Here is a 27,740-nt window from a genome sequence, read left to right on the forward strand (position 1 = left end):
TGATTGTATATGCATTTTGTGCAATATGTACTATATGTGTATTTTCCAGGGGAACTCACACAGAGGAGGAGCGCGAGGATACCATGTTAGGTTTTGACCTGGAGTTGGTCATCTGGGGGTATTTGATATTCGAGTACTCCGTCTCCTTTGTTTTATTCCTCTGCAAAGTAAAACAAGTTTTATTAGCGGTTGAATTAGGAAGTTCAATATCGATAATTAATAACAATCTTTGGGATTTGCGAGAGAGTACATATTACTGAGAGTTAATGTTACTACCAAGCTATTTAACAAGACATAAATACAGTTGGTAAACATGCTTAGCTGGTTCCTTTGAATAAAATGCTGGGGTTTACCAAGCAGTAAGACAATACCTCGTATTAGGGTTTCAGACAGGCACTTTAGAGTTCAAATGTACTGCAATACTACAGTTGGTACTACTGTACTACTATACCTATGATACTATAAAATTAATGTTAGTGAACAAGAACTAGTGTTAGTGATATTAGTCGTTGGTGGCTACCTGCTCCTCTTCAAGTCTCTTCTGTGCTGTGTCAATATATTGCTGGACGGCCATGTAGATGAATTTATACTGGGCCTCAGTCTGCACCATGCCTGACCGCTGCTGCCGAACACTCTGGATAGTTTTAGGGATGTCGATGTCAGAGTCTAATCCTAATATGAAAAAACATACATGAAGACACCCACAACCGCACACGGAAACCCACACACACACACACACACACACACACACGGTCAAAGGGAAAAAAGTTACATAAAGTTGTCTCAAATCCTAATCCCTTCATGGATATCCAGCACAATTTCAAAGTGAATATCACAGTCAGAATTACCTTGTCTGTTGATGATGTCAATGAGAATGTCAATGACAATGATAGTGCCTGTCCTCCCGATTCCTGCACTGGGAAGTCAAAGATCACAGAATCATCATCATCATTTACCTCAAGAACATACTGTAGATCCATTGAGCTATTCTACAATAATGAGAGCTTTGGTCATCCATATTCAACACTGTAGTCCTACAACTAGGAGCTTGCAAATATCCAAAAGTGCGCATGATCCTTTTTGGTCACACTTGTGTTGACTAAATCAATAGACATATATGAAACATGGGTGAAACTTCCCTTGAAGTTGCTTATCACAATGTGCATATTTGTTGGTCATGGTGTTTACCTGCAGTGGACCACGATGGGCCCCGTGTCAGGAATGGCGCTCTGCGTGCGGTTGACCTGCTCCAGGAAGCTGAGCACGCCCCCGGGCTCGTTGGGCACACCGTGGTCAGGCCAGCTCAGGTACTGGTAGTGCCAGATGTAACGCACATGCTCCCTCTAGAGGTGGGCAGCAATATGGTCCATGATGATAAAGACATGATGGCTATAAGTTGTCATACATAGACAAAAGACCAAGCTACTGCAGTACTTTTGGGATAGAAATCTAAAAGCATTTTAAACCATGCATCTTGACAACTTGTGCCATTAAGGGCTGTTCCACACAAGCCGGGTCACTTTGGGTGCTTTTTCACAGTGTGGCTTATTGATACAGGGTCAGATATTTTCGTATTCAGTTGATGTTAGGATTCGGGGGTAGGATAATCTGATCCTAGATCAGTGGTTAAGTGAGGCAACTTCTACCTTGAATAGCCTGTCTTACCCTGTCCAAACGTGTGACCTCCAGCTCTCTCAGGATGTAGTCCTGAGCTGGACGCTCCTCCACGTTCTTGACACTCACTTTCCCAAACTCCTTAGTGGCGTTGAGGTCCGGCCAGTATCGCACACACTTATTCTGGTGTGAGAAAAGGAGACAGAAAAAGTGGAGCGTTAGATAATCTAGAAAGACCAGCTTTGCTCAAGCAGCTTTACGATCAGCTTAGCTGTCATACTATCCTTGTCAGCCCCCTCCGAGCCCCCCAGCTGCCCATCCCCCGCCCCTAGAATCAGCTAATACCCATCCTCACCTCTTATCTGTTATGGCCATGGTGTGGTGAGCACTCCGGCACAAAATGGCTACCATGTTTCACCCACTGTATTGGGTGGGGGACCATAAAATGCAAGTATTCTGGCACAAAATGGCCACCATGTTTCACCTACTGCAAAGGATGGCGGTTAGTTAACATAGCAGCCCTAAACAAAACATCATCAGCCTCCTGTTCTGATGGAAAACATAATGCACCCGTAAATGTAACCGGTAAATAATCTATGAACATAAAGAACGGGAACACACACCGTAACAGTGTGAGAGCCTACCCGTCCTCTCTCCATCTCCTTGGTGGTCATGACGATGACATGCGTGTTCTCCTGATACACCATCTTCCAGAAGTCGATGACGGTGTTCTGAAGGCAGCCCTGCGTGGCGATGAAGACTTTGCCTTCCTCTACGTGACGGTCCTCTTCATGCACACTCTGGATAGGAGGGAGACAGATTATGTGGAACATATGAATTTGCAGAGATATTGCAAGAATCATCCTGTGTTTTCAAGACTGAGATGGGTTTACAAGGAGTTTGGATGTACAGAAACATGTCAGTCCTTAACGGCCCACATTCTCATTATGTTGTATATGTGAGAAGGATATGGACACCCGTTGTTGCTATTGTAGCAATATTGCATTATGCTAACTCACTCTGATATAGTTGGCATTGATGTAGTCGGAGCCAGGCACATCTGCATCTGCTTCTCTGATCTCCACGCGTGTGGTGTCGACTGAAAACATAGACACAACCTCACCAGTCACACATGACATAAGCCAGTACATACAGTAGCTCTCTATTTAAGGCCTATCAGTCAATCTTCAGTAGAATTTCATCTCAATTTCTCTCTGTTCTCTGGAGATATAATTGATGTGATTTGTACTGTATACTGTATCTGTAAGTGGGTATTCTCCCATGATAAAGGTGTCGAGCTCTTTCAAATGATGATTCATCTATCAAAATGAATGATAGATACCAATTGAAAAGCTTTTCTGTTGTCCACTGTTTGGAGCTTCATATACTGGGTTTGTGACTTCCGTTCATTCCTATACACAACTCTGGTTAGTTAGTCAATGTCATGAGGTTTTTTTTAGAGGAAGTGCAGGTTGATATCTTTACTCACAAGGGAGGATGTTCTTGTATCTGTTTTTACTCTTGTTCTCCGCTCTCTGCCCTTCTTTCCTGGGGTAGAGGAGCTTACACTCCTGCTGCTGTAGCACCTGGTGAGACAAGGGGGAAAAAGACGAGTGAATGACAAAGAAATCAGGAGAAGACAGGAGGAGAGAGAAAGAGATACAGTCAAGTCAGAAAAAGTGAGAATCCTGACATGAACCACAGAAAAGCTGTGGGGTGGGTTAAGTACTACACAAACGGGATTGGTCTGATAAAAAAAAATAAAGAGAAAAAAAATAAATCATGACATGATTTAGTTTGGAGTTCTGGGCTTTGGGCTACTTTGGCTGTGCTTGGTCACATATACAGCAGGGGTGACTTTCCACCTAAGAGTGCACTAGTGCACACTTCTTGACAGGTTCAGGACAGAGAATCAGACCGCAGCCATAGTTGAACACACATGGTCCACTGTACCTATCTACTGGCCCCCAGAGGAGGCTGAGGGGAAGAAACTCTCACCACATACTGTAAAGCTCAAGAGGTCATTATGAGGTCATTATGAGACAAAACTTGGAATATGACTCAAATAGGTTGTGTCTGTGCCTAAGACTTGATAATCATGAGTCTTGTGTTGTACTTCAGGGAATGTGTTATGAAAATGCCTTGTTTACAAGTCTGAAGTTCCACTATAACAGGTTTGCATGTGATAAGACAATTTCTCCAAGTTTCCCAATTTTTTTTATCTGAACTGAATTTGGCCAGTCCCATAATAAAAGGTGATCTAGATGAACATTTGTTCACTGATTCTTGACAGTTGACAGTTTCTTCTTCTTTCTTTCTCTTTTTTTTGGGGGACACATACCTCAAACTCTTCCCAGAATCCTTGTTTGGGCTTCTCTGAGCTGTCCGCCACCTTGTTTAGTTCTCGTACCCTGTTCTCAATGTTGGCTGCATTTATCCTGGTAGCATTGAAGGGCTTCCATTGGCAAGGGGAAGATGATTCATGGATTAGCCATAATTCCATGTACAACATTTCATGTTTTATCAAAGTTAATGAACTGCTGCTGACCTAGATCCGATATATTCTGTATATCTCCATATCAAATATAGTTTTGTTGAGTGCTGTCCTTTCTTTGGCTGAATGCATTGGCACCGTCTCTCACCTGTTTGAGGTGCACTACGATTCCACTCTTCTCCACCATGGGGTTCTTCTTGTAGTGCTCCACCAGGTCAGCCAAAGTGTCGAACCTCTCACCTCCGCCCACGTCATACTTCCCATCCTGCTGGGGCCACACATCAACTTGGTTAGAGCTGCCTGCTAACCCTAGTAACCTGCCAGCCCTTCTTGCTATCCCTGTTAGACCTTCTAGCCTGAATGTCCTACTGGCAACTAGCTTAGCCTCAAGTCCTTCCAATTTACTAAAGATAGCCTGTAACAGTAACCTGCTAACGCTATTAGCCTGCTTGCCCTCCTTCAAAATTTCTCCAATTAACAAAGACTAGTGCTAAATTCCGTACCATTACAATGCTACAATCTACAAAAGGCTTCGGCTGATGCATTGTTTATGAAGCTGTTATGAATAGCTTGTGAATGTGTTATGAACATTGCTAGGGCCCACATAGGATGTGATCTGTGTAGTCTAGCTGGTCTCACCTGGTAGCGGATCATGACGTGGGTGACCTTGGTCTTGCGATCCACGTTCTCGTGCTTCTCCTCATTGGTGAGGACGGAGAGCACAAAGTCGCCCGGCTTGCTCTGGCTCTCCCGCACCAGGAAGCTGCCTGGTTTGCCCTTGTCTGTAAGCAGTTTCTCCGCATCACGCCCAGAAAGGTGCCCATGGTACCATCTGGAGTGGGTAGAGGCGGGTGGAGTGGAATGGCTGGTACCATGAAATGCGTATGATGATACAAACCAAAATGTCTACAACTACATAGATGTGGTTAAAAAGCAGAGGCTCCAAAGGCATGACATGGTAAAGATATTTACATAGAAATCATAAATGTGTACATTTGTTTCAGTGTGTACTGTAGAGAGCTTTCACATGTGATAATGTTGTTTACATAGAAATTGGAATATCATTGTGTGTGCGTGTGTGTGTGCGCGTGTGTGTGTGTGTGTGTGTGTGTGTGTGTGTGTGTGCGTGTGCATGTTTGCCTATGTGTGGAGCCTTCAAATGTCTGAGTGTGGGAGGCTACGGAGTGAGAGATCTAAGAGCATGTTGTATAGAGAAGACACAGAATCCCATCGACCACAAGCTGTTCTTGGAACTGAGAAAGTGAGACATGTGCAGGGAGATAACAGCATTAATTTGAACAACACAGGAGATGAACTACGTGGGGTGCAGGCCTTTAGGTGTGTTTGTGTGTGCATGTGTGCTTTATTACCTTGTCTGTTGTGTTTGTGCAGGTCTGTATATAATAACACTCCCCATTGCATTGGGCTTGCGTGCCTGTATGTGTGTGTGTGTGTGTGTGTGTGTGTGTGTGTACCTCTCGGAGGTGGGGTCCTTGCAGTTGAGCGGGTACTTGAGCTCAATGACATCTCCGTTCCTCTCTCGGAGGAGGTCTAGCTGCTCTGTGTAGTACTGCACCAGCTCTGCCAGCGTAGCAAACTTCTCCCCACCGTACAGGTCATAGTAGTCCCCTGAGTTCTGGATCTTAATGTGGGTGACCTCATCATTCCGCCTGACACACACACACACACACACACACACACACACACACACACACACACACACACACACACACACACACACACACACACACACACACACACACACACGGAGGAAGAGAGGTTGGAGTCAGTGTTACTCACAGTGCACACTGTTTAGATTGATTGTAAAATATAGCATCATGTAAAAGGCACATCGTGCAGCATGCAGTCATTTCACAAAGGCTTTAAAATGCGCCAGGTCTGTGTTATATACCGCATAATACTATCTTGCTATTTTCAAATCACACAATGGTTTTGAAATAAATGGGGTTTATAAGTATTGAGAGAATAACTCTTGAGTAGCACCATTGCTTGTGCATTTTCAAAATGAGGCCCTGAGTATTATGGGGTAAAAGTTTCTATTGAAATAGGCATTAGAGGTTTATGTATTGTCTCTTTATGGCTGTTTTGAGCTGCTGTAGGAGAATTTTCAGCAGAGCAAGAATACTTCCGAACCCTCATGAAAACAAAAAACTAATGAAAAAGTTGATGCGGTCAGTAGTACAATGAAAATCTAACCTCACCATTTCTAAACAAGAAACTGCCCGTAAATCAAATCTATGTGGAAATAAGACACGTGCCCTCATGTGTTTCTATGAAAACCTTATCAGACAAGATTATCGCAGTTTACTCTGTGGATTTTATAGTAAGGACTTAAAAAGAGATTTTATTTGGAGCGAGTATTTGAAAGCGGGGGTTTTGATTATGTGCAAGTGGCTAAGGAAAACAAGTTACAGCATAAAACATTCGCTGCTACTTTACTGGAAGCATACAGAAACGTCCATGCATCCACGCACGTCACCACAGAGCATTCTAACCCCCAAAAAACCTTATCAGCATGGAAACAAGTCAAGAATGAGGCCTGATTGAACAGTTAACTGTTTCCTTTCTTTTTCCATTTCCATGAAAATGTCAGAGACAGGCTGAGGCAGCCCACAGACAGGCTTTGTGTATAGTAAATACTCCTACACATATACAAGATTTTTTTGCTCATGCAGCAAACCACAAACCCCCCACCCACACACGCATACATACACACAGTAACAAATATCATAAGAATCTAGCTCAAGTCGTCAAACGTGACAGCACTGCATATTATGGTATTGAATCTCTAGGTTTGATCTCTCTCTCACTCTCTCTCCATCCCCCTCATAAACCTGAGTGTGCTCGCTCTCTCTTTCTCTCTCTCTCCATCTCTGTAATTGTGTTATTTATGTATCAGTGGAGCAGGAGTATGCCTCTTGTCTGTGCCCACTAATGGCCCATGGCGGCTGCATCATCAATGCCCTGGCTAGGCTTGTTTGTGGGACTTTAACACAATTCAAGACATTGCAACAAGCCGATAACATCCAGTTGGATTTCACTCTTGCAGACTTGCAGATATTGCAGTAGAACAGTATAATAAATATGCTTTAGAGTAAATGCTGAAATTGTACTTGAAACAACTTGACTCATGCGCTCTATGGAAACAATATTTTATTGGTTGTTATTTGCAAAATGTGAACAGATTCGATTAGATTCTCTGGAAAATGTATGTAAAGTTAGATAGAGATGTGTCACTGAGTTTTGGGCATACGGTATATCAGGCCATGAACCCAACAGAAGAAAGTCCTCCATTGTTACAAGTTTATTCTTTTCTATTCTACAAATCAGACAGACAGACAGACAGACACACAGACAGACACACACACACACACACACACACACACACACACACACACACACACAGGGAGCTGTGCTACTGTATCAGTCTAAAGCCCTCCTAACTCAAGGACGGTGCTACACTCGTTTTTATCTGTTGTTTTTATCCCTGGAGCAATATGAGTTGGACATTGATTTTCCCTGCCCTGCTGTAGCTAGAGAGAGAGAGAACTGAGAAGAAACACACACAAATGACAACATTTACTGCCTCTCCTTTACCTCCTCGGCATTTTACTGTATCTCTCGCCAACTCCGACATCAAAGTTAACGTTCTACAGAAAATATCCAGGACCCAATTTAGCTAAATACAGTCATTAATCCTGCACTGCTAGAACATGTGGATTCATGTAATCACCAAAATAATGTGATACAATAACAAGCGCTACTACATTTACTAGAGCTGCTATCTTGACTAGGTCTCCCTTGTAAAATAGGTCCTTGGACCTCAATGGGACTTCCTGGTAAAATAGAACAAATAAAACAATACAAATTCAAACTCAACATGCTGATTTGCCCTGTAAGAGGTATGATGTTTTTAACTTCTCCCGGAGGCCTGCTTAGGTTTGATGCAATAAAGCCTCCTGTTTAAGTGAAAAATCTCTCTATTCTATTGTAAGGTAGATCAACATTCAACCACAATGTCTATCTGCTCAATGCATTTAATCCACTGGGTAAATCTATATATAGCCCGGGGTTGTAATGGAAATATGTCTAAGTGAACCTAGGCAATCACATATTACATAATAGGGTGGAAAAATCCATCCACGCTCCTAGCTAAAACTCTCTTTAAAATTCTCCTCAGGGTATATAGTCTATGACAAATGGGCATGAACATGAGGACAAAGAAATACAACAATCATTACACAATACACCACTACCCATGTTCTGATTTATGGTACATTTTGTGGGCTACCTCAATCATCCCTCAAGCTGGTCCTATCCAGATTTTAGATACTAAAACTGTTAAAGATGTTTCAATTTGTAGATATGTACCCCACAGCAATACTCACTACTTTTGTCTCTTCAAGCCCCTGGAACAGTTGACAGCAGCAAAGCAAAACATATCTAACCCCCTTCCCCTCCCCCTCCCCCTCCACCCTCCCCTTCCACCCTCCCCCTCCACCCAAGCTCGGGCCAGGAAAGAAGGGAAAGGGGGAGATAAGCGGAGGGGAAAAGGCAGGGAGAACAAGATAACGCAGCCTGGGGAGTCCCAGGGTGTCCATTATGACGAGAGAAGAGAGCCCCCCTCATCTAATAACGTGCTGGTAAGAGGATACTCTCCTAATGACTTGGTAATAATCCTCTCATCTCCTTTTCTCCTCTGATATGGCGGTGTGTGTGTGTGTGTGTGTGTGTGTGTGTGTGTGTGTGTGTGTGTGTGTGTGTGTGTGTGTGTGTGTGTGTGTGTGTGTGTGTGTGTGTGTGTGTGTGTGACGAGTGTTAGCTTGGTCTCAGTGAACCCCGACAGGGTGAGAGGATCTGAACACAATATTCGTTTCAGAGGAAGCAAGTAAAGCATTACGGTTAAAGGGGCACTGCTCTCAAAGTTGACATATTCGTTAATGCATTACTCCTCATTGTAATATTTTATATTTTCCACCGATCTGTCTAACTTTGTCAAACTTTGTTATGAGCAAAAATACAATCTTCTGCATCAATGTTGTTGTGGTAGATACAACTCTATTCTCCCCTCCCTCTCTTCCCCACATCAGCCCAGTCCAAAGTGACCCCTCTCTAGTGGCCTGTGGAGAGGGTATGTAAGGCAGCACATGGCCAACTGACCTGACTGTACCATGAAAGGGAGGGGCATAAATCAGAAAGACCACAGGGGTGGGGAGTGTTAGCCTGTGGTCCAGCCTAGCCACGGTGACTGTGGTCTGACGAACACACACACACACACACACACACACACACACACACACACACACACACACACACACACACACACACACACACAGGCGGCCTTACAACAAAGCCACAGACAGCAGGGTCAGACCTCGAGATAGGCCCCAGCCTTAACGTTATTAAGAGCTACTGCCTGCTGCTGCCAGCCTCCCCCTCTCCCTCTCTCACTTTCTCTCACTTCATCTCCTCTCTCTGCCAAAGCCAACTGCTGCTAAAGAGCTGAGAGCTAAAGAACAAGGTTGGGTCTTTTCCAGAGCTTGTCCGACTGATGAGCCTCTTAAAAGCTTCCGTTGCCAAGGCAGAGTCTTGAGCTACACATTCTCTCTCTCCACATACACTTGGGGCGACCAGAGAGGCCTGTTTGGCTCAACTCTGCATTTCCCCTCTGTAACTCAGAATGATGCTCGTTAACTCGCAAAATGTAATGTCATGGGACAGGGGTTTGACTGATTTCAAACAGGGGTCAAAAGAGGTTGAGTTCCTCGAAGGACAGTTGTGGCGTAAGTGGATTCTCATGAATACAAAGTTCTCTTTTTTCTCTCTCTTAAACATTCTCCATTTCATAGAAACTCTCCAGAGTTACAAAGAAACCATATTTCAAGCATGGTCTCTCACAAGCTCCAAACCGTTCACCCAAAGGCAAAACGCTCGCTCTCTCGCTAGAACTGAGGAGCGATTATCTTAATCGTTTCAGCTTGGCCAACTGCACACAGAGGACATGCGGCTTGACTCATGCGCTCTGTTAACTGCTTAGCTTAACCAGCCCGAAGGAGACAATACGTCCCCCCCCAAGCTTTGTTTGCACTTAACGCTGAACTTTGCACCAGTGGGAATGCCATGGAGCGCAAATGGCTAATGCGCTAACATGCTAGGTGGGGATGCAGACTAGAGAGAGTGGAAGCGCACCTGACGGAGAGAGTAAAATCCCCGGGGTTGCTCTTGCTTGGCCGGGCTAGGAAACTGCCGTGGACCCCCCGTGTCAAGAGGAGCTGCTCTGCCTCAATGCCGGTGATGTTGGGGTGGAACCACCTGGACCGGACGGGATGGGAGAGAGAGAGAGAGAGAGAGAGAGAGAGAGAGAGAGGGAGAGAGGGATGAACCATGTTAGAATTGCCTGAGCACCAAAGCCAACCATTCACGTCTACACAATAATTTTATCAGTCTCTAAACTCTTTAAAACTTCAAATAACCAAATACTGTAATTTAGTTCATATTCAATTCCAAACATGTCATTATCAATGTGCATTATCATCATGTCAGAGTGAAGCACTTCATGAATGCAAACCTGCTAATGTGTGTCTGAACAGCATTTGGTGACAGTAGATAAACAATAACAGTCTGAGTTAAACTTTTGGAAAGCAGGACATGAAAGTTTACAGTACTTTAGAACACAGGCAAATGAAGACTTCCTGAGTTACATAACAGAGCAGACGGAAAGGCTAATATTTATCCCTTGGAGTTTACTTGTAAACCACACAACACTGAATTGGTAACCACGTTAATGTCTAAACCCCGAGGAGAGTCCCATCCATAGTGAATTTTAACTGCCACTTTATCAAGAACGGATACATTTAAAATGAACATAATCAAACGTTAATCAACACTGTAAAATGAGATACATCTTTAGCGTCACTGCAGTGGCCCTCACTTGCTACAATGCAAATGTAACATGTATGATTCATCTGCTTGAAGCTGGATTCAATACCATGTCACACGATCACAACGTACTCATGAAGCAGTGTCATAACCATTACCCTACCAAAACCTAGGCATTGGTTGGGCGATGGCCTACACTACTTCTAGGTCTTAGGTTGGAGGTCTGTTTTGCGGTTGTGTGCGGTGCCTCATTGAAGTTAATGTGTTTTCTCATCCTATGCTAATGCTAATTGTGAGGGTATAAGCTTATGTTAACAGTAATACAGAAACCTGACCTATTTGGAGCTAATATTACAGCGGGTTCAAGGGGTTAAAACCTCAAACTACTGTGTGGTTAATCTATGACCTATTAGAGCCTGGGGGTTAGGATTACGGTTAGCGTTCTATACAAAGCAGGTGCTATGGCCAATAGATTACAGAATCGTAGACTGCTTAGGTTTTAAAAGGCTTGTTAATGCACAAAACGGTGAATATATTTGCACTGACTAAACAATGTCTACATGCACACTAAAACAGCTGCTAATGTTGATTGTGCCCATTACAATTAAGTAAAAAACGCAAGAAATGATTGCACGTTGGCAAAGTAAGTTGGTGTCATTGTGTTAAGTTAAGAGTGTGTTCAGAATTTGTAAAAAAATATTTGGAGCATGTCATGGAGGGAATCAAATACATGTACGATATGCTGCTATAAGCACTGCTTTGCGCCTCCCAGCCAACCACGGAGGCGCGTCTAATGCTGTGTTCGGCAGCTGTAGGAAACTCTGAGATATGAGGTGTGGAAACTAAGTGGGAACGAACCACTAGAGCGACCCTCCAAGTTAGAGCTCCAAGTGGGATACTCTGACCAGTATGACGATACCAGAGTTTACAAGTTGTGACCTATCCACGGTAACCTTTCACCTTGTGGTAAAAATGTCAACAGTATTCATCTTATTGTACAATTTCAACATTTTCATAGCAATTTCATTGCTAACAATCACTTCGTATGTATAATCTATGTTTTGTTCATTATGGATTGCAAACAAAATTTCATTTTGTTTGAAGAGTTGTTCCCACTTCAAAAGCACCTGAATGCATTCATGCCAGTTATGACTTCACCAAAGTTCCACAGAATCAAATTAACATACCATAAGCTGAGATGCACGTCAGTAAACACAAGATAGATGCATACGCTAGCAGGGTTCTTAAGGATGTAAACAAACCAGGCAGTAACTAATTCAGAAATTGTAACCTTACTCCTCTCTAAAGATCCTTGTAGTTTTCAAAAAACATGTAATTACCCCCAAATACATCACTCAGGGTAAAATCCCCAAACTAGCAATACCTAGTTTTTGATTTACAGAACGCACTGGAAGCTGTTTTCACATGTTCACACGTTCTTAAGGTGATTTGGACAACAATTTGGAGAGAAAACATTGGTGAATACTTATACTTGTATCAGACTATACTGTACAACTGTACTCTACTATATACTCATATGCAGATCATTTGAGGAATAGCCAGTTGAATTAAAAAAAACACTATTTAGTGTTGTAATTAGTATCCAGCCCAACAGGAAGAATCTCAGGACCTATTTTGCTGCTTTATGTTCAAGAGTATATTAATTTTTTATTCTTTTTTTTTCCAACTGCACCATCGAGAGCATTCTGACAAACTGCATCACAGTGTGTTATGGCAGCTGCTCTATCTCTGACAGGAAGGCCCTGCAACGGGTAGTGAAACCTGCCTAGTACATCAGCGGTGCCCAACTCCCTGCCATCGAGGTCCTCCAGCGCAGGCGGTGTCTGCGGAGGGCGCGAGGCATCAGGAGGGACACCTCTCACCACAGCCACGGACTGTTTGCCCTCCTCCCATCCGGGAGGCCGTACAGGAGTCTCCGTTCCCGCACCAGCAGGCTCAGGAACAGCTTCTTCCCTGCAGCTGTTACTCTGCTGAACTCCCGGCGGTAGCCCAGCACCCCCCCCCCCCAGCAGCCTCCCCCCCACACACCCCCCAACAAGAGGAACAGTGACTCCCAGTATCAGTGTACCCTCCCCCCATACCTCTACTGGCTGCACACTCAGGACTTCAATTTAGATTTTGCACTACTGCTTGTTTGCACATACCATATTTATTATATTGGTCTCCAATTATAAATCTTACATATATGTAACATACCTCAAGACCTATTGCCCTTGTTCAAATGTACATAATATATTGATATTCATCTCATGTATATTAACTTATTAATACTCACTGTAATACCTTATAATGTAATACCATGTACTGTGTACAATATCATGCCTTTCGCATCTGGTTAGATGCCAAACTACATTTCGTTGTCTCAGTACTTGTACTCTGTGCAATGACAATAAAGTTGAATCTAATCTAATCTAATCTAAACTGTTTGTATAATACACCTGTTGCATTAACCATTTAGTAACCACAAAATGTGTAAGTAATGTGTAAAATGACACTTTATGGAATTTCCCATTGAAAATGCCCTTTAGTTTAGGACTAGGCTTAATCTATGTCCAGAAAACTGACTGAAAAGTCCACTGTGGTGGATTGTTTTGAGAATGAGTTATGATACACCATATCTGGCAGGAGTTGTGGTGAGCTTCAGTGAAAAGAGAGAAATGTAAATGTCAGTGATTCAACTAGAACGGGAAAAATTACTTTTTGACTCTGACATTTATAGAATTAGTGAGTCACAGGACACATGCATTTCAGTTGCAAAACCATCGCTTTCCTTCCCCCACAATTCACAAAGGATTATTTACAGCCATAAACTCAGTGAACATCACAATAAAGGGTAAAAAAAAAAAATATATATATATATATATACATACAATCTCTGCCAGATCATATCCCAGGCTTTCCAGGATTTTGTGATCGCATAATGCAATGCAAAATCCACCATACCGTGCGCATTTTAACCAATCACCGCACTTTTACTGTATAAAAGGGTCAAATGAAAAAAGCATAAATCAAAACCACGCATCAACATTGATATATATAGCACATCAACAAACTGTGTTGTCACCTGTCAGCGTGTTCACATGTGAAGCTGATGGAGGTTGACTGACAGGCAGAGACAAAAATCCATCTAATTTGCCTACAAAAATATGATTCCCAATCCCTATTTCCCAATGTTTTACACAACAGTGGGGGCAAGTTGTTTAGTACTCCATGCATAGTGCTGAATCATAGAGAAAGTCATCAATCTTATTAGAATGGACACATGACTTTTTATTGCTTTAAGTGACATTAACATCATTCTAAAAACATTTGCTAAATGTTTGGCCGCAGATATCAACAAAGCATGGTGAAATACTGGAGGGACTGATATCCCACTGTTCTCGCAGTTGCAAATGTTTGGGTATTTTCATATTTAAGCAAAAAATAACATGACAGAAATAGATCGTTTAGTTTAAGGCTTTTAGAAAAATATTGTGCTGTCCTCATAAAATAAGGCCAAAAGGCCTATCAAAATGGGATATCTGCTAATATATTTCATACATTGAATTCAAAACCGTCTTCAAGTTGCTGTGATACCATCATTTAATTTTCCTATTTTTCCCCAAAATCCAAGTTAGGCTTATTGAACTCATTATTTATTGAACTTTTGTTAGTCCCTAAAATGTCAAATGAGTAAGCAGAGTCCGCAGTCTGAACAACAGCAGTTGTCGTCATCACATGCTTTTTTTATGATGATGATGATGAGTCTTAGATCCCATGAATCAGACAGTGAAGCTTGTCATTCACAAAGCAGATTCACGTGAGATAAGAGAGAGAGAGACAGAGAAACAGAGAGACAGAGAGACAGAGAGACAGAGAGAGAGAGAGACAGAGAGACAGAGAGACAGAAAGACAGAGAGAGAGAGAGACAGAGAGACAGAGGGCAACAGTGACATAGTGGAGCCGGTCGGTGGGGGTTGGGGCAACGCCATATGAGAGGCAGGCTGACATCTGGGGACCACCACTGGCCCAGATTGCACCTGACCCCCTTATCCACCCCGGGCACCATGCTTTTTCATTCCACCCCGGGAGGCAGATTAGAGAGAGAACTTTTCAAACAAATCGTAACCGATTACAACTGGCATTCACCAAGGGATTAGACACAAATACATGGCAGAGGAGGGGGGGGGATTGAACAAGCCTCATCAAAGGGCCGGCCTCGTATTAACAATGGAGTGGATGTGGGATACACAGCAATGAATGACAGACTGTAGAGAAAAGGTCACTGAATTATCCACCTGACACAAACTCATTCACTAATTACAGTACATGTAGGATAGCATGTGTCATTACTTTAGAGGGATGATGACAACAATATCTTTCTTTAAAAGATATTGCACACTGACTGTCAACTTAATATGTCCACTTTTCTATAACTGTTGTTTACGTTTAAGCACAATGTCCTGTCTACACCAAGCATCTAGTATAGATCCCATTCTCTGTGTGGAATTTTTAACATGTCTGTCGAGGTTCAAATGAAACCCGTAAAAAAATGTTGTAAGCGCATAAATAGCATGCTATTACCACAGGGGGAAAAACTGAACAGAATAGCAGTATGTACGGTATGACGATAGAACATAAAAAAACCATCAAAATCTGTTAACTGCGTCAATCAAGGTGGACCATTTTTACAGTAGATCTGTGTGCTTTGTGTTGTGCCATGCTTAAACTGAATGCACTCTGAAGAGCCTACAATACATTCATAGTCTGATATAGCCACATGTTGCTTTTATAACTTCTTAGATATGGCACTCTATTCCATAAAACAGTCCAGCCATGAAGGCAGGAATATACGGTACAGTACTTTGGTCCTGTTCATACAGTAACTGAATTTTCTGTAACATTCAAGTGTTTTTATTCTCCTACAGTATGTGGCTAAACTGTGCAGAAAGTAAACCTATACTTACATGTAGAAGAAGAACAAGATAACAAGCAATATTACTTATTGTAGAACAGTGTTCTACTAACACATTGCAAGTGAGTAAACCCCTTTTATTGTTTTATTGTGTTGGCTGGAAGACAGATTAGTTGTGGTATTGTTCTTAATCATTTTCTGACTGTGACATGGTATAACATGTATCAGAGGAAAATAATGCCATACGTTGCTAATCCCCACTAAATTTAGGATGAAACAATGGCAGCAATCCGACTAGTCTCTGAATCTGTTCCAAGCATCAATCAGACGACATCTGTGACCCTACAAATTCAACGAAACCTTCGGTCAAACTTTCAAAATACATCATACCACCTTTTTTATGAATGGAGAGCACAATACATGCAATCATGTTCATAAATGTATTCTTCTTCTGTGTAAATGGAATCGCACTAAATGCCCAACTCTAACCCAAGCTAAATAGCTTTGCTGCATTGCAGGTCAAAGGGCAAGGGAGAGCAGTCACTAGTACTTTCAGTTTTGGGCTCTAGTCTGCAGGCCCCCCACCCCCCCCAACCCACCTTCAACCCCTGATGCCCCATTGAACAAAGAGCACGCTCACCAATTACTGCACTAATCCTGACCCAGACCCGCTGGTCCCTGCCCTGGGTCACCACACTGCTGAGGTCTATCCCCAAACACTCAGCCATTCAGCTGGGTCAATCCCACAGGATGCCCCAACATACATACACATACATCCATATAAGTGTTCCCTAAGTGTTCCCTACAACATGCATATTAAGTCATACACCGTCCAAAGACGAGGCCAACAAGAGTATGCACATTTCAAACAGCAACTACAATATAATCACTGGATTGAAATATGAAATGGATGTGGGTGGGCATTAAGACATGCCAATAATTACAAGGAAGTTGAATGGAGATTTCTTTTGTCCTACCTCACCATTCTGGCTGGAGCTTGTCAGGGCCCCCCTTGGTTCAGTTGCCTCAGAGCTTAGTAATCCAGCTCCCCGACACAGTTACACAAGGCAAGGAGGGGAGGGAGGGAGGAGGGGAGGAGGGGAGGAGGGGCAGGGACTTGTAGTAATGCTGCTTGCTGCTGCGGCATCCAGGTTGGAGCGAGAGAGGCGGGGGTGTTTAATCTGGGATTTGGATGAGCACAAACCCTGTCCTGATAGGCACGCCTGGCTTGCTCACACTATCAGCCTCTGAGCAGTGGCTATCAGGCCATCCCCTCTGGAAGAGACCAACCTGAAGTAGCATCGCCACGCCAACACAAGACTCCTACTGCTGTGCAACTCTTTTCTTCCATGCTTGGAATGGAGAGTGGCTTACCTAGCACACTGACTGGCAGTGGTGGCCTGTTCAATTTTAAGGGCAAGCCCATTAGATCTGGGTTTTTGACATTATGCCAAATACTTGAGAGTAATTGAGGTATGCTTGACGGTGTGCTTGATTTAGCTTGTTGTTTGCTCTTTTAGGGCTATTCCAAATCATGTGAGGGTGTGGTTACTGGCGGCACATTTTATGCAACATCTGTTGCTACTGTTTGGGAGGAAATACAATGCTGGATACAATTAGCTCTACAGTAGCTGGCTATAGTTAAATTACCAATCCTGCGATTTCAGAATGATGGTACAGTTGCTCCTATGTGTTATTCTGAAAAATCAAATGAAACAGACATAAAGAGATTCTTCATCTCTAAATGATCTGGATCTAGTCAGATATGCCATGCAATAACACATGAGTGGACATTTAGATTCACCAGAGCCCTATCATTAGGCTGACCTTCATTTTCTTAGTGCACCACAAGATTACTGTACGATTACTTCAGATTAGGATGAATAAGAAGCATGGAGAAGCATGGAGAAGCATGGAGTGCTGCAACTGCATTTTAAGACAAACTGGTTGGGCAAAAAAACACTATACTCAACCAGGAATTGGACCAAATCAAACATTTTGAGAGCAAAAAAATTAGAATTTTTTTAAAATCTTGAAGATATTCCCTTTTGGCATAATTTACAGTATACAAAAAATAAAGAACATAGTTTGTCTACAATAATCACTATTAGGTCACACTTAGGAAACTGGACGACTTTCCCAAGAAAGCTCATGTCACTTGTAGCCTGTGCCCACACATGAAACCATGAGGCCAGCTTCTCAAGAGTTTCCCTCGTAAGCCCCTGGTTAAGCCTTATCCACTCCCAGGGGTCCTTATTCAGTCGGCCATGAGGACTCTAATGGTTAACAAGTTCACCCTTAAGGTCCTCAGGTCTGCAGGCTCCTCCACAATAAATTCATACAATGGATCAATGTATTATAGTCCGAAGAATGGAAGCAATTCTATCTAGAATTTCAAAGGAAAAATAATGACATTTTGTAGCAGAACTGCTGCACGATTGAGCTTGTTATTATGTAAGTCTGAGCAAGTGTGTTTCCTCTTTTTCTCTTTCAGTGTGCAGTTGAATGATTAACTGTTAATGTCCACACTTGCCCCATCTCTCATTGAGAAATCGCTTTTGGAAATAGGCACCACCAAAAATAAACATTTATTTTCAGGTTTGCTTTCAAAAATATTATTATCACAAATACATTTAGACAACTTGACTTACTATACTACTGTATGAATTCAACAGAACTACTATATAAAACGACTTCAAGTGCCCTTTCTGTGGTGTCCTCAAGGCTGCAAATATCACCCTCATCTCTCTATATTCTCCCAGAACATGACTGGAGGAGTGACTCGGGGCTTTCCAAGAATAGGCTTCCCTTTGACAACTACCAGGCACTCCACTTCCCCGTATCAGGGCTGGCTGGCTAGGGAGGAAGGGGGGGAGAATAGAACGTGTAGCTAACACAGACAGACAGAGAGCCTGCAGGAGAGAGAGAGAGAGAGAGAGAATAACCAGAAGGAAAGAGGAGACAGAGATAGAGAAAACAGAGACAGAGCTCAGCACAGCACTCAGGCAGCACTCGCTAGCTTGGACAGGGGAAACAGAGGCCCCACGTGCATCCAGCACACCGGCTCTATCCTCTTACATAATGTCTCAAGTTCAATACAGCCTGGCTATTTAAAGCCCTGGCTAGGCCCAGTGACAAAAAGGTGATATACTTAGTGCCCCCAACGCAGCATGAAAGCCCCTGTTAGGGCTATATCGGATCACAGACCAGCCCTGGGGTGTGGATTTTGGTAATGTTGCGGGTATTTTTAGAACAGTTGATGATCCTGGGGTATTTACATGCTGTGGAAACCCACCCTCAGTGACTGGATTTTCCACATCACTTTGTAGCACTAGCCAGCTAGTGTAGCGGCTAACTTAGCGTTTTTGTTTTGATCGTAGGCTTATGGTATGGTATAATGTGCAGAATAGTATGGACAAGTAGAGGATGACTAGCTTGCCTTCCTGATTGTGTGCACTGATATAACAAATTGCCAAAAAATCTGGCTTTTCTAGTTTAATGGACGAGCCACTTAACTTGCATGAGCACGCCAGCACAGGGTATGTACAGTGTCAAACGAGAGCCGCTACTCTGGTTACATGGGACAGGTTAAACTGAGCAGGCAAGGAGAAGAGTGGGGTCCTCAGTCTTTGCCGCATTGATGGTTTATTGTAAACTAATTATCATACAGTCTCGGTTCAAATCATTTTGAGAGCTAATCCACCACCTCAAATATCACTTCAATGAACCTTTAACAGTTGTCGAAGGCCAGCAACAACACAGCTACAGTACTGAATGTCTTCACATTGCTAAAAATCCTCAATGCCTGAACCATAATAACCACACCATAATAACTGAACCATAATAACTTAGGAGCAAGCAGCACCACAGTGCCTACATCTATGCTATGTTATACAGTCATTGTGAAGACAAAGAATACACCACAGCAGGTACTTGAAAAACTGATGGTTTGAAGATAGCCAGAGAAAACAAATATCTTCAAAAACGTAGCCTCTGATAATAAAACATGTGTGACAGTGTGAGATTTTAACAAAAATCGTTCATACTGCATATGAGAGTCTTCTAATTTGGTCTCAAACGCAACTTGCGTGTTGCCATCGCCATTACAGCATCCCAGATTTCCATTAGTTTCCTCATGTCGCCCCATAGCACCTCTCACACTGCACAAGTCGAAAGGAGCCACAACACCATGAATGTCTTATCTTCATGTCATTGACCAACTCACACTGTGCAAGTAAAGGCGTTAAGTTCACCACACATGATCCGTGTTTACAACCATTATGTGCATGTTGTCGTGAGAATCTGGCTCGTGGCATATTCTTGGCTAAAATCACACAGTGCCCGGCTTTAGTCATTACCTAGTCACGAACTTCTTCTTTCTCTGACCTAAACCTTTTTCTATTTGTCTACATGCACCCATCTGGAAAGTCCCAAGGTTTTGAGTAAAATAGCAACACTTCATGAACCATATCCAAATAACAGAAACATTAGTCTTACTTCAAGTCACATTCAGAACAAACTAGCTGGTGTGTGTGTGTGTGTGTGTGTGTGTGTGTGTGTGTGTGGGTGTGTGTGTGTGTGTGTGTGTGTGTGTGTGTATTTCCATCAGATACAAACTGGCAGAATGCTAGTTTTCAGAGTGCTGAATTTGTCAAACAGGTTTTTAGAAAAGCCTGAATCAAACACAGCAGGGAGAAAGATGAAAGCGTTTGATTGCATTGATAATTATTGTACAGCTCAATTTTGGCCATAACACCTCTTCTTGTGAATTCCTGGAAATTTCAGGAGGGCTATCTTATTTCTCCACATTGGCTGTTATTTTCCTGACTGCTTATCGACTCAAAATGACTAACTGCTTTCAACTGGCTAGATCAGTTTCAATGAAAGACAGGACTTGTTCCATAAACAAAAGGACCAGAGGAGCTTTCCAATGGTGGAACACTTTCTAACAATGTATTTCGAGTGGCTTCGATGGACCAGTAAAATGACATACAGTATTGTAAAGCCTGCTAGAATGACATGAACCTAAATTCACTATCACTGACAATTTACCTGCCATTGTGATTCATGTCGTGTGATGACAATTGGCAAGAAAAGAGGAACACACTAACCGTCAAACCTTTGTAAAAAACACTGTGACTCAAATTGGTTGGGTTGCCAAAATATAATATCAGTAGCAGACAAAATGGTAGCAAGATGGCACCCAGGCTATTGTTGTGCTGGATGTGTCAGTTCTCTTGTGGTTCTCAGGAGCAGGAAGTAGTGCACCACAGACGGAATACATGACTATGCCAGTGACAAAGGATGGAAACAAACACTCACAAACCAACTCCAACTATACTAATAGTGTTTCTGTTTCCTCAGCCATTAGGGTACTTAGACAGGGCGGCCCCACCATCTAGCTCAGTTGCTCTCTGCCTGAAAGAATGTGGCCTTGATTGGTTTCAATAGATAACTTTAATGTTAGCTGCCCTTAAGGCTAGCTGATCTGGGGACCCTGCTGTGCCCTGTCTGAAAAAAGAAATCATATGATCATACTATTCATATCCTATTACTAGCTGTGAATGAAACTATCAATTGTCCATTGTGACAACTTGACACAAAGCTTAGAACCTTAAATTAAAGGACAGATTTAAGCAATAATGCCCAAGATTTATTATTTTATTGTTGCTTTTATACTGTTAACTGTTACACAACAAATCAGAAAATTGTGACAAGAAAACAATGGTTTAAGTATTTATTTTTGTTATAGATTGTGTGGTGGCTTCTGCCCTGCGCTGAGAAATATAGTTCCCAAAACGACAAACATTGTCAAGGGAACATGATAAACTAATCTACTGCGGTGTATGAATATCACAGGTGATTTAACCGTGACATCACGGCTTTGAACGCCTCTCAACCAATCACAATGCTTGTTCTGATCAAACGGTTGTATAATAGATACCCACCTAGTTCCCAGGGTACAAGCCAAAATGGCTATTTCACAAGTTGCTTTGATGCACAAAAGCTAAACCCATATTTAGGCAGTATTACTGGTGGAAAGCTGTTATTTTTGCCACCTGACATGGATGAATTACAATACTTCGTTCTCAGAGAGCAGAAATAAATGCTTTTCTGTTTTCTGATAATTATTGCATTGCAAAACTAAACTGTTGTTATCCAACATCCATTCATTTCTCACAACTCTACCTCTTAGACACATACAGTAAAGCAGTCATTCTGTTTTTGAGAAAGTGAACTTTGATATGGTGCATCTCTGGTCTTGCTCAGAGTGTGCCCATAGAGGGGTGTCTACAGTATGTAAACTATAAACCTGTAGATTGCTGACGGTGTATTTTGAGTCAATATTCTTGAAATCATAAACAACTTTGTCGACAGATTCTGCGGAACACTGGAAATGATTGCTCAAGTCAACATTTTTTAGCAAACCAATGTCAAAGTGTCCTTCTGGATACCTTCATCTGTATCAAACCAAAATATAGATGCCTCGTTCTTTATAATCATTGCACTTTATGCTTCAAAAGGTTGAAGGTCAAATGCTTGACTACAGTATGTATAAATGTTTGTTCTAAATGCATTCTAATACATTAGATAATGTATTTTAAATTCCATTGGTTGGATTTTGTGTTTATTCATTTACACAAGCACACTGACCTCCACAGCTGCCGAACTTGACCTTATACCACACCTGCAAAGATTTAAAAATCTGATATAAATGCAGTATACAGTACAAATACAGTATAAGGAGAGTTTTACATAACATATTGTAGGTATCGTAAATGTAGCTTGATTCCAATGGCAGTTAATAACATTAGCCTTTGTTGCATTTGATTAGAATTTGATTTTTTCAAACTAAAATCTACTAATTCATCTTCTGGTGTGGTGGATATGCTTGCCTAAAACAAATGGTGGATGGTGTATCGGGGTAAAGCACTAGTTGTCTATGTATCCTAATGGATTTACTTGACAGAAGTTAAGTTATGTTATTACGTTTTATCCAGCACGAATATGGAAAGAAATGAGAGAGCAAATTCAAGTGTTTGTTTTGTGTCAGGCTATTGACAAAAGTACTGTTGTGGGAATATTGTCACAAAACAGTAAGTCAAAGGCCCCAATTCCAAAAAATCACAGACATGGTTACCAGGACAAAAATCCATGGCAAAAATTAATGTGTGGATTCATGTAATAAAAGCAATGAACACTCTAGCTATCTGTAATTGATTGAATTGGGAGCATATTGTAAGTATTTGATGAAAGGTTGCTTATACTGTATGCTGCAAAATGAGCTGCCATTTACTTTAATACATTCTCACAACAGTATGCTGTGCTGCTAATATTTAATGAATATCGAGCAAGCCTCACCAACACCACTCTATAGAAGTACAGTGTATAAACAACCACCTGTGTCAACAACGAGAGCCCTCTGCATAAGCCTGCCTTCAAATAACTGTCCAACATACCACATTACTGTTCAGGTGTAGACCTACACATCATTAAATGGACTTGGGAGTTTTTAAACACACTGACTGATATTGATTGAATTGTTGTCTGAGTTTATGAATGTCATCAAGTCAGAGGACAAATCATAGAATAAGCCTACTGTTTCAAAATTCAGTCAGTTGATCAACATATACTCCCCAAAATGTACTCCCCCAAACTTCTGGTTGCACACCTTTTTATACCGCCAAGATAACATTCCAAATGCTTCAATAAAGAACACAAATTGATACACATTATATGCCAAACCGTGCACCTTGGTACCTCTCACTCTCTCCTGCAGAGAGAGAGAGAGAGAGAGAGAGAGAGAGAGAGAGAGAGAGAGAGAGAGAGAGAGAGAGAGAGAGAGAGAGAGAGAGAGAGAGAGAGAGAGAGAGAGAGAGAGAGAACGCGCATTTTTTTTCATAAATAGCTTAATTGTCGCATTTCTCAGTTGGCAAACGACAACAAGGTGCCTGGTAGATAAATGCTCTTATCGTGAAAAAAGCTTCTAAAAAATGAATGACATTAGTTTCCTTGCAAATGAATCGTTCAGCGATAAAACTGGCACTGACTATCAAGTTTTATCAGCATACATAGGCTACAGATGGTTGCCGATAAAGCGAAAAATCCTACTATAACACAATTACAATGCGCTTCGTGCTTTTTAAAGTGCAGAAGAGGAAACGAGGCACGGAGCCCTTTTGGTCATAAGTCCAACTCTATGCGCTGCACGTCCTGAAAAGAGGTAGACAGCTTTTTTAAAACGCTGATACGAGGGTGAAAGTATCGTCCGTTTCAGGTTCATGACATGGTTTTCAATCAACTCCGACTCACCTGCGAGACGTCATAGCAGTCTAGAAGGCTGTCAAGGGTCCTCGAATGAGAAGGGAAAGTCAAATAAAGTGAGCCTTCCCTTACGCCTTCGCCGTGTCACTGTTGGAGCGTGCACTCGGGAGGGCGTTTGTTGAACAATGTTTAACTCCAAAGACATATCATCGCCGGATACCCCGCCTCCAAAGGGATATGCATTTTACCATGGGCCGCTGTGGCTAACATAATGTTATTCATCAGTAGCTATGTATGTCTCTATATATTTGTTGTAATTAAACATTTTAGAATACATAATATCCAGCTCTGTGTGTGTGTGTGTGTGTGTGTGTGTGCGTGCACAATGTAGTGTACAGTATAATAGTTATTAGTGTAGGCCTACATACTCAAGGTAAACGTGTTATAGGCTACTATGCTGCAAATCAATGTGATTACAAGACAGTCTTATTGAGATATTTAAATACTCCCAGCTCTCAACTCGCATCTTTTGCTAAGTGTTATTTCTAGCAACAATGCAATGATTAAATTGCAATGTTTGCTCTGCTGTTGTCTAGCATAAGAGGATACTGACAGATCTATGTACATCTTTTACCACATCATATAGGTGGACAGGTGAGGGGAGACTGCAGAGTAACAGAGAAACAGAATGGGAGAGAGAGAGAGAGAGAGAGAGAAAGAGAGAAACGGAATTTAAAATTGGATAAAATACCAATAGAGTAAAGAGAGAGGCAGAGGGAGGCAGAGGTGGCGAGAAAGAGAGGCAGAGACAGTAAACAGAGCGAAAGAGCAATGAGAAGGAGAGCGAGAGGCAGAGCCAGTACGAGAGCGGGAGACAGACGCATCTGAGCGCTTCCATGGCTGCATTGACGTCACCAGCCTGTGCTTATCAGTAGAGGTTAATCTGAAGGGGGGGGGGGCGGGGGGTTATGCAATTGTCTGAGGCCACAGGCTTTCATCTATGGATTTGGTTTGCACTAATACAGTTTGACCTGCTCGACTGCTACAGTGCAAAGACAAACACTCTTATTGTAACTCAGCGCAGTGGGAGGTATAGGTTCCATGGAATTCAAATGTGAACGATGTTAATGTTATTTATCTTTTTAGAGAAATGGATTTAAAGCCAAAATAGATAATTTGAGAGTAGCTTGTGTAGTCAACGATTGTGAACCAATGACAACAGTTCATTCTAGTGCATCATGAAGAATATGGAGGGGAAATGGTTTGCAGTATATGCAGTTTACAAACAGGATTATATGCGGATATGAGGATGTATTTTTTTTAAATGAGTGGACTACTGTACACTAAGGCAAGTACTCTGAAGTGCCTCCTCTCCATCATAACTATGCCAAGCTATTTCCTACACATAGGGGTGTTGTATGGATGCCTGCTATTGACTATTGACAGAAAGGTGTGATGGGGAATGAGAGGAAAAAGAGAGGAATTGTGCATCAAGTGTGTGTGTGTGTGTGTGTGTGTGTGTGTGTGTAGGGGGTGTGGAGGGGGTGTGGAGGCATGCCCCCCAAGGAAGATTATTTTTTAAAAACTACTTTTAAATACACAATTCTAGTGACTATTTTGAGAAAGTTATACAAATAAATCTTAAAGGTTCAATATGTAACAATCAAACTTTCCAAAAGCTTCCTAATGGTTGTAATGACTATGTTTAATCAGTAGCAATCAGGGAATGGTCCCGAAAAACGCTTTCTAAAATGGAGTCTCCTACCCGTTACTCGGTTTGTATACAAACATGTTGTTACTGGTCAGGGGTGTTCTAGGGGAGTGGACTCACGATTTTCATCTTTCTGTCTCTTGTGGCTGCTTCTTCCAATCGTGCGCACATGCAGAAACACAACAGCTAATGTCTGACACTGCAAGTCCATTTCGGGTGGTTATATTATTATGAGGGATGATGTTGTTGTTTGGAACTTCAAATTGAATTTCGCCGCGGTGGCCACAGTAGCTAATTTAGCAGGTGCTAGAGATAAAATCTGACACTGCAGCCACAGTAAATACTAGCCAGAACAAAGCTAATAGTTTCTCACATTGCTTTTAACAATTTAACAGTCTATTCTATGTTTACTTTTTTGCTGCCTACAATGGTGTAGTGTGTGGTGAGTAGTCTGGTGAGTAGTCTAATGAGTCGTCTAATGATGCTGCTGACGTTGACGCAGATAATAACAGTGCGGAGGCCTTTCAAAATAAAATTCCTGCAATGAAACAGGCATCTTGTTTTTCGAGTCCCACAGCAAAATAGTGCTATTATTATTGAGGGGGACAATATTGCCAGCTTCTAACATGTGGGGAACATGTCCCTCCTGTCCCCCCTGTCTCATATGCCCATAGGGGGATGGGAGAATCATTTACAGTATATTTTGGCATGATGAAGCAATTGCCATACAATTTCTTTCTGATACAGCTGTACATAACATAATAGGACTGAATAGATGGCCTCCTATTTCTTTCAAGGTCACGTAAAGTCAAAACAGTGGTCACGAGAGTAAGGGAGACACGGTATGCAAATATAACTAGTGCATGAGAGACAATTTGGACACAACCTCTAAAAGGAGAGCCCACAGGATGAAGGGCAACTCTCCATACTGAGTTCAGTAGCACACATCAGCACCCTAGAGCTAGAGTAAAACAGAGACATGATGCTGCTTCTGTCCTCTCTCCCCTGAGGTGATTGGTTCCAAATTGACCTTTGCCCTTTTAGCCCGGAGACTAGCGAGTTCTCTGGTCCAAAATAAAAATCCCAGGAAGAGAAACAAAGGGGACTCACATTGAGTCTGATATAGCAGGACAGCTAAGGCCTTGTTATGGACAGAAAAAGAGCCTTTATTACGACTCGGGGCATAAAAACCCCAGAGAAAAGAGTTCTCTCATCCAATGCTTGGATCATTTCATCATTATTTCACATTTGACTGTTTTGTATTTTGAAGTTGTCATGAAAAAAGCTCATTGATGATGAGATGGGGCCTTTCTCAAGTCTTCTACAGGCAACCCTCTGCTCGGTGGATCTGATGACATTTCATTTGGAGAAGGCCCGGCATTGTTGCATAATTCATAAATCCACTTTGACCTTTGTATTAACTGTATTCCCTGCCATGTTTAAAAATAACACATCTTGAAATATGCTTAAAGCTGGCGAGCTGGCTGGGGGCTTTTCATTCTGGTGCTTCTTGCAAAGCCCATTAAAATTGTACACAGAATCATAAGAACAGCAGTATGCTGTCAGCCTGTTGATAAACTCCTCTTTCTTAACACACATTGATTCACACGTAATATTTGGGGTCTTGAACCAGGGAGAATACAATATGTATGCATGTTTTTTATTAGAGCCTGTAGTCAATTAGTAAGTATGTTGGAATGAGCATTGACGAGCTCTTCTTAATGGCATGTGCTTGCCAATTAGTGTAGATACAGTACGTGTAGAGGTTATTTCACTTTGGTTGCATTTAAACCACAGTTCAATAAGGGCATACAGTCCCCCAACTGTCCAGGAATACCTAT

At 42.1% G+C, this 27,740-nt stretch overlaps 1 protein-coding gene across 5 annotated transcripts in view; it reads right to left on the minus strand.

Moving 5' to 3' along the window:
* ptpn11b (protein tyrosine phosphatase non-receptor type 11b) overlaps nucleotides 1-24,348 on the minus strand; it is a 28,273-nt gene extending 3,925 nt beyond the window's left edge. Inside the window, exons 1-14 of one of the 5 annotated variants that reach the window (XM_083675573.1) lie at nucleotides 24,237-24,348; nucleotides 10,319-10,441; nucleotides 5,584-5,778; nucleotides 4,748-4,940; nucleotides 4,257-4,373; nucleotides 3,956-4,069; nucleotides 3,104-3,200; nucleotides 2,634-2,713; nucleotides 2,259-2,414; nucleotides 1,666-1,797; nucleotides 1,189-1,343; nucleotides 849-916; nucleotides 521-672; nucleotides 60-160 (exon numbers count right to left, since the gene is read on the minus strand). In XM_083675573.1, coding sequence (XP_083531699.1) covers nucleotides 60-160; nucleotides 521-672; nucleotides 849-916; nucleotides 1,189-1,343; nucleotides 1,666-1,797; nucleotides 2,259-2,414; nucleotides 2,634-2,713; nucleotides 3,104-3,200; nucleotides 3,956-4,069; nucleotides 4,257-4,373; nucleotides 4,748-4,940; nucleotides 5,584-5,778; nucleotides 10,319-10,441; nucleotides 24,237-24,250 — 1,697 coding nt within the window. In that variant the 5' untranslated portion in view covers nucleotides 24,251-24,348. Of the gene's footprint in view, nucleotides 1-59; nucleotides 161-520; nucleotides 673-848; nucleotides 917-1,188; nucleotides 1,344-1,665; nucleotides 1,798-2,237; nucleotides 2,415-2,633; nucleotides 2,714-3,103; nucleotides 3,201-3,955; nucleotides 4,070-4,256; nucleotides 4,377-4,747; nucleotides 4,941-5,583; nucleotides 5,779-10,318; nucleotides 10,442-16,900; nucleotides 16,945-24,236 lie in introns of those variants that run through there. The other 4 variants (XM_083675570.1, XM_083675572.1, XM_083675569.1 and 1 more) reach the window with 4 other exon arrangements.
* Between the last annotated feature and the right edge of the window lie 3,392 nt (nucleotides 24,349-27,740).

The sequence above is a fragment of the Argentina silus genome (genome assembly GCF_951799395.1).
Source record: "Argentina silus genome assembly, chromosome: 8".
Taxonomy (NCBI): Eukaryota; Metazoa; Chordata; class Actinopteri; order Argentiniformes; family Argentinidae; genus Argentina; species Argentina silus.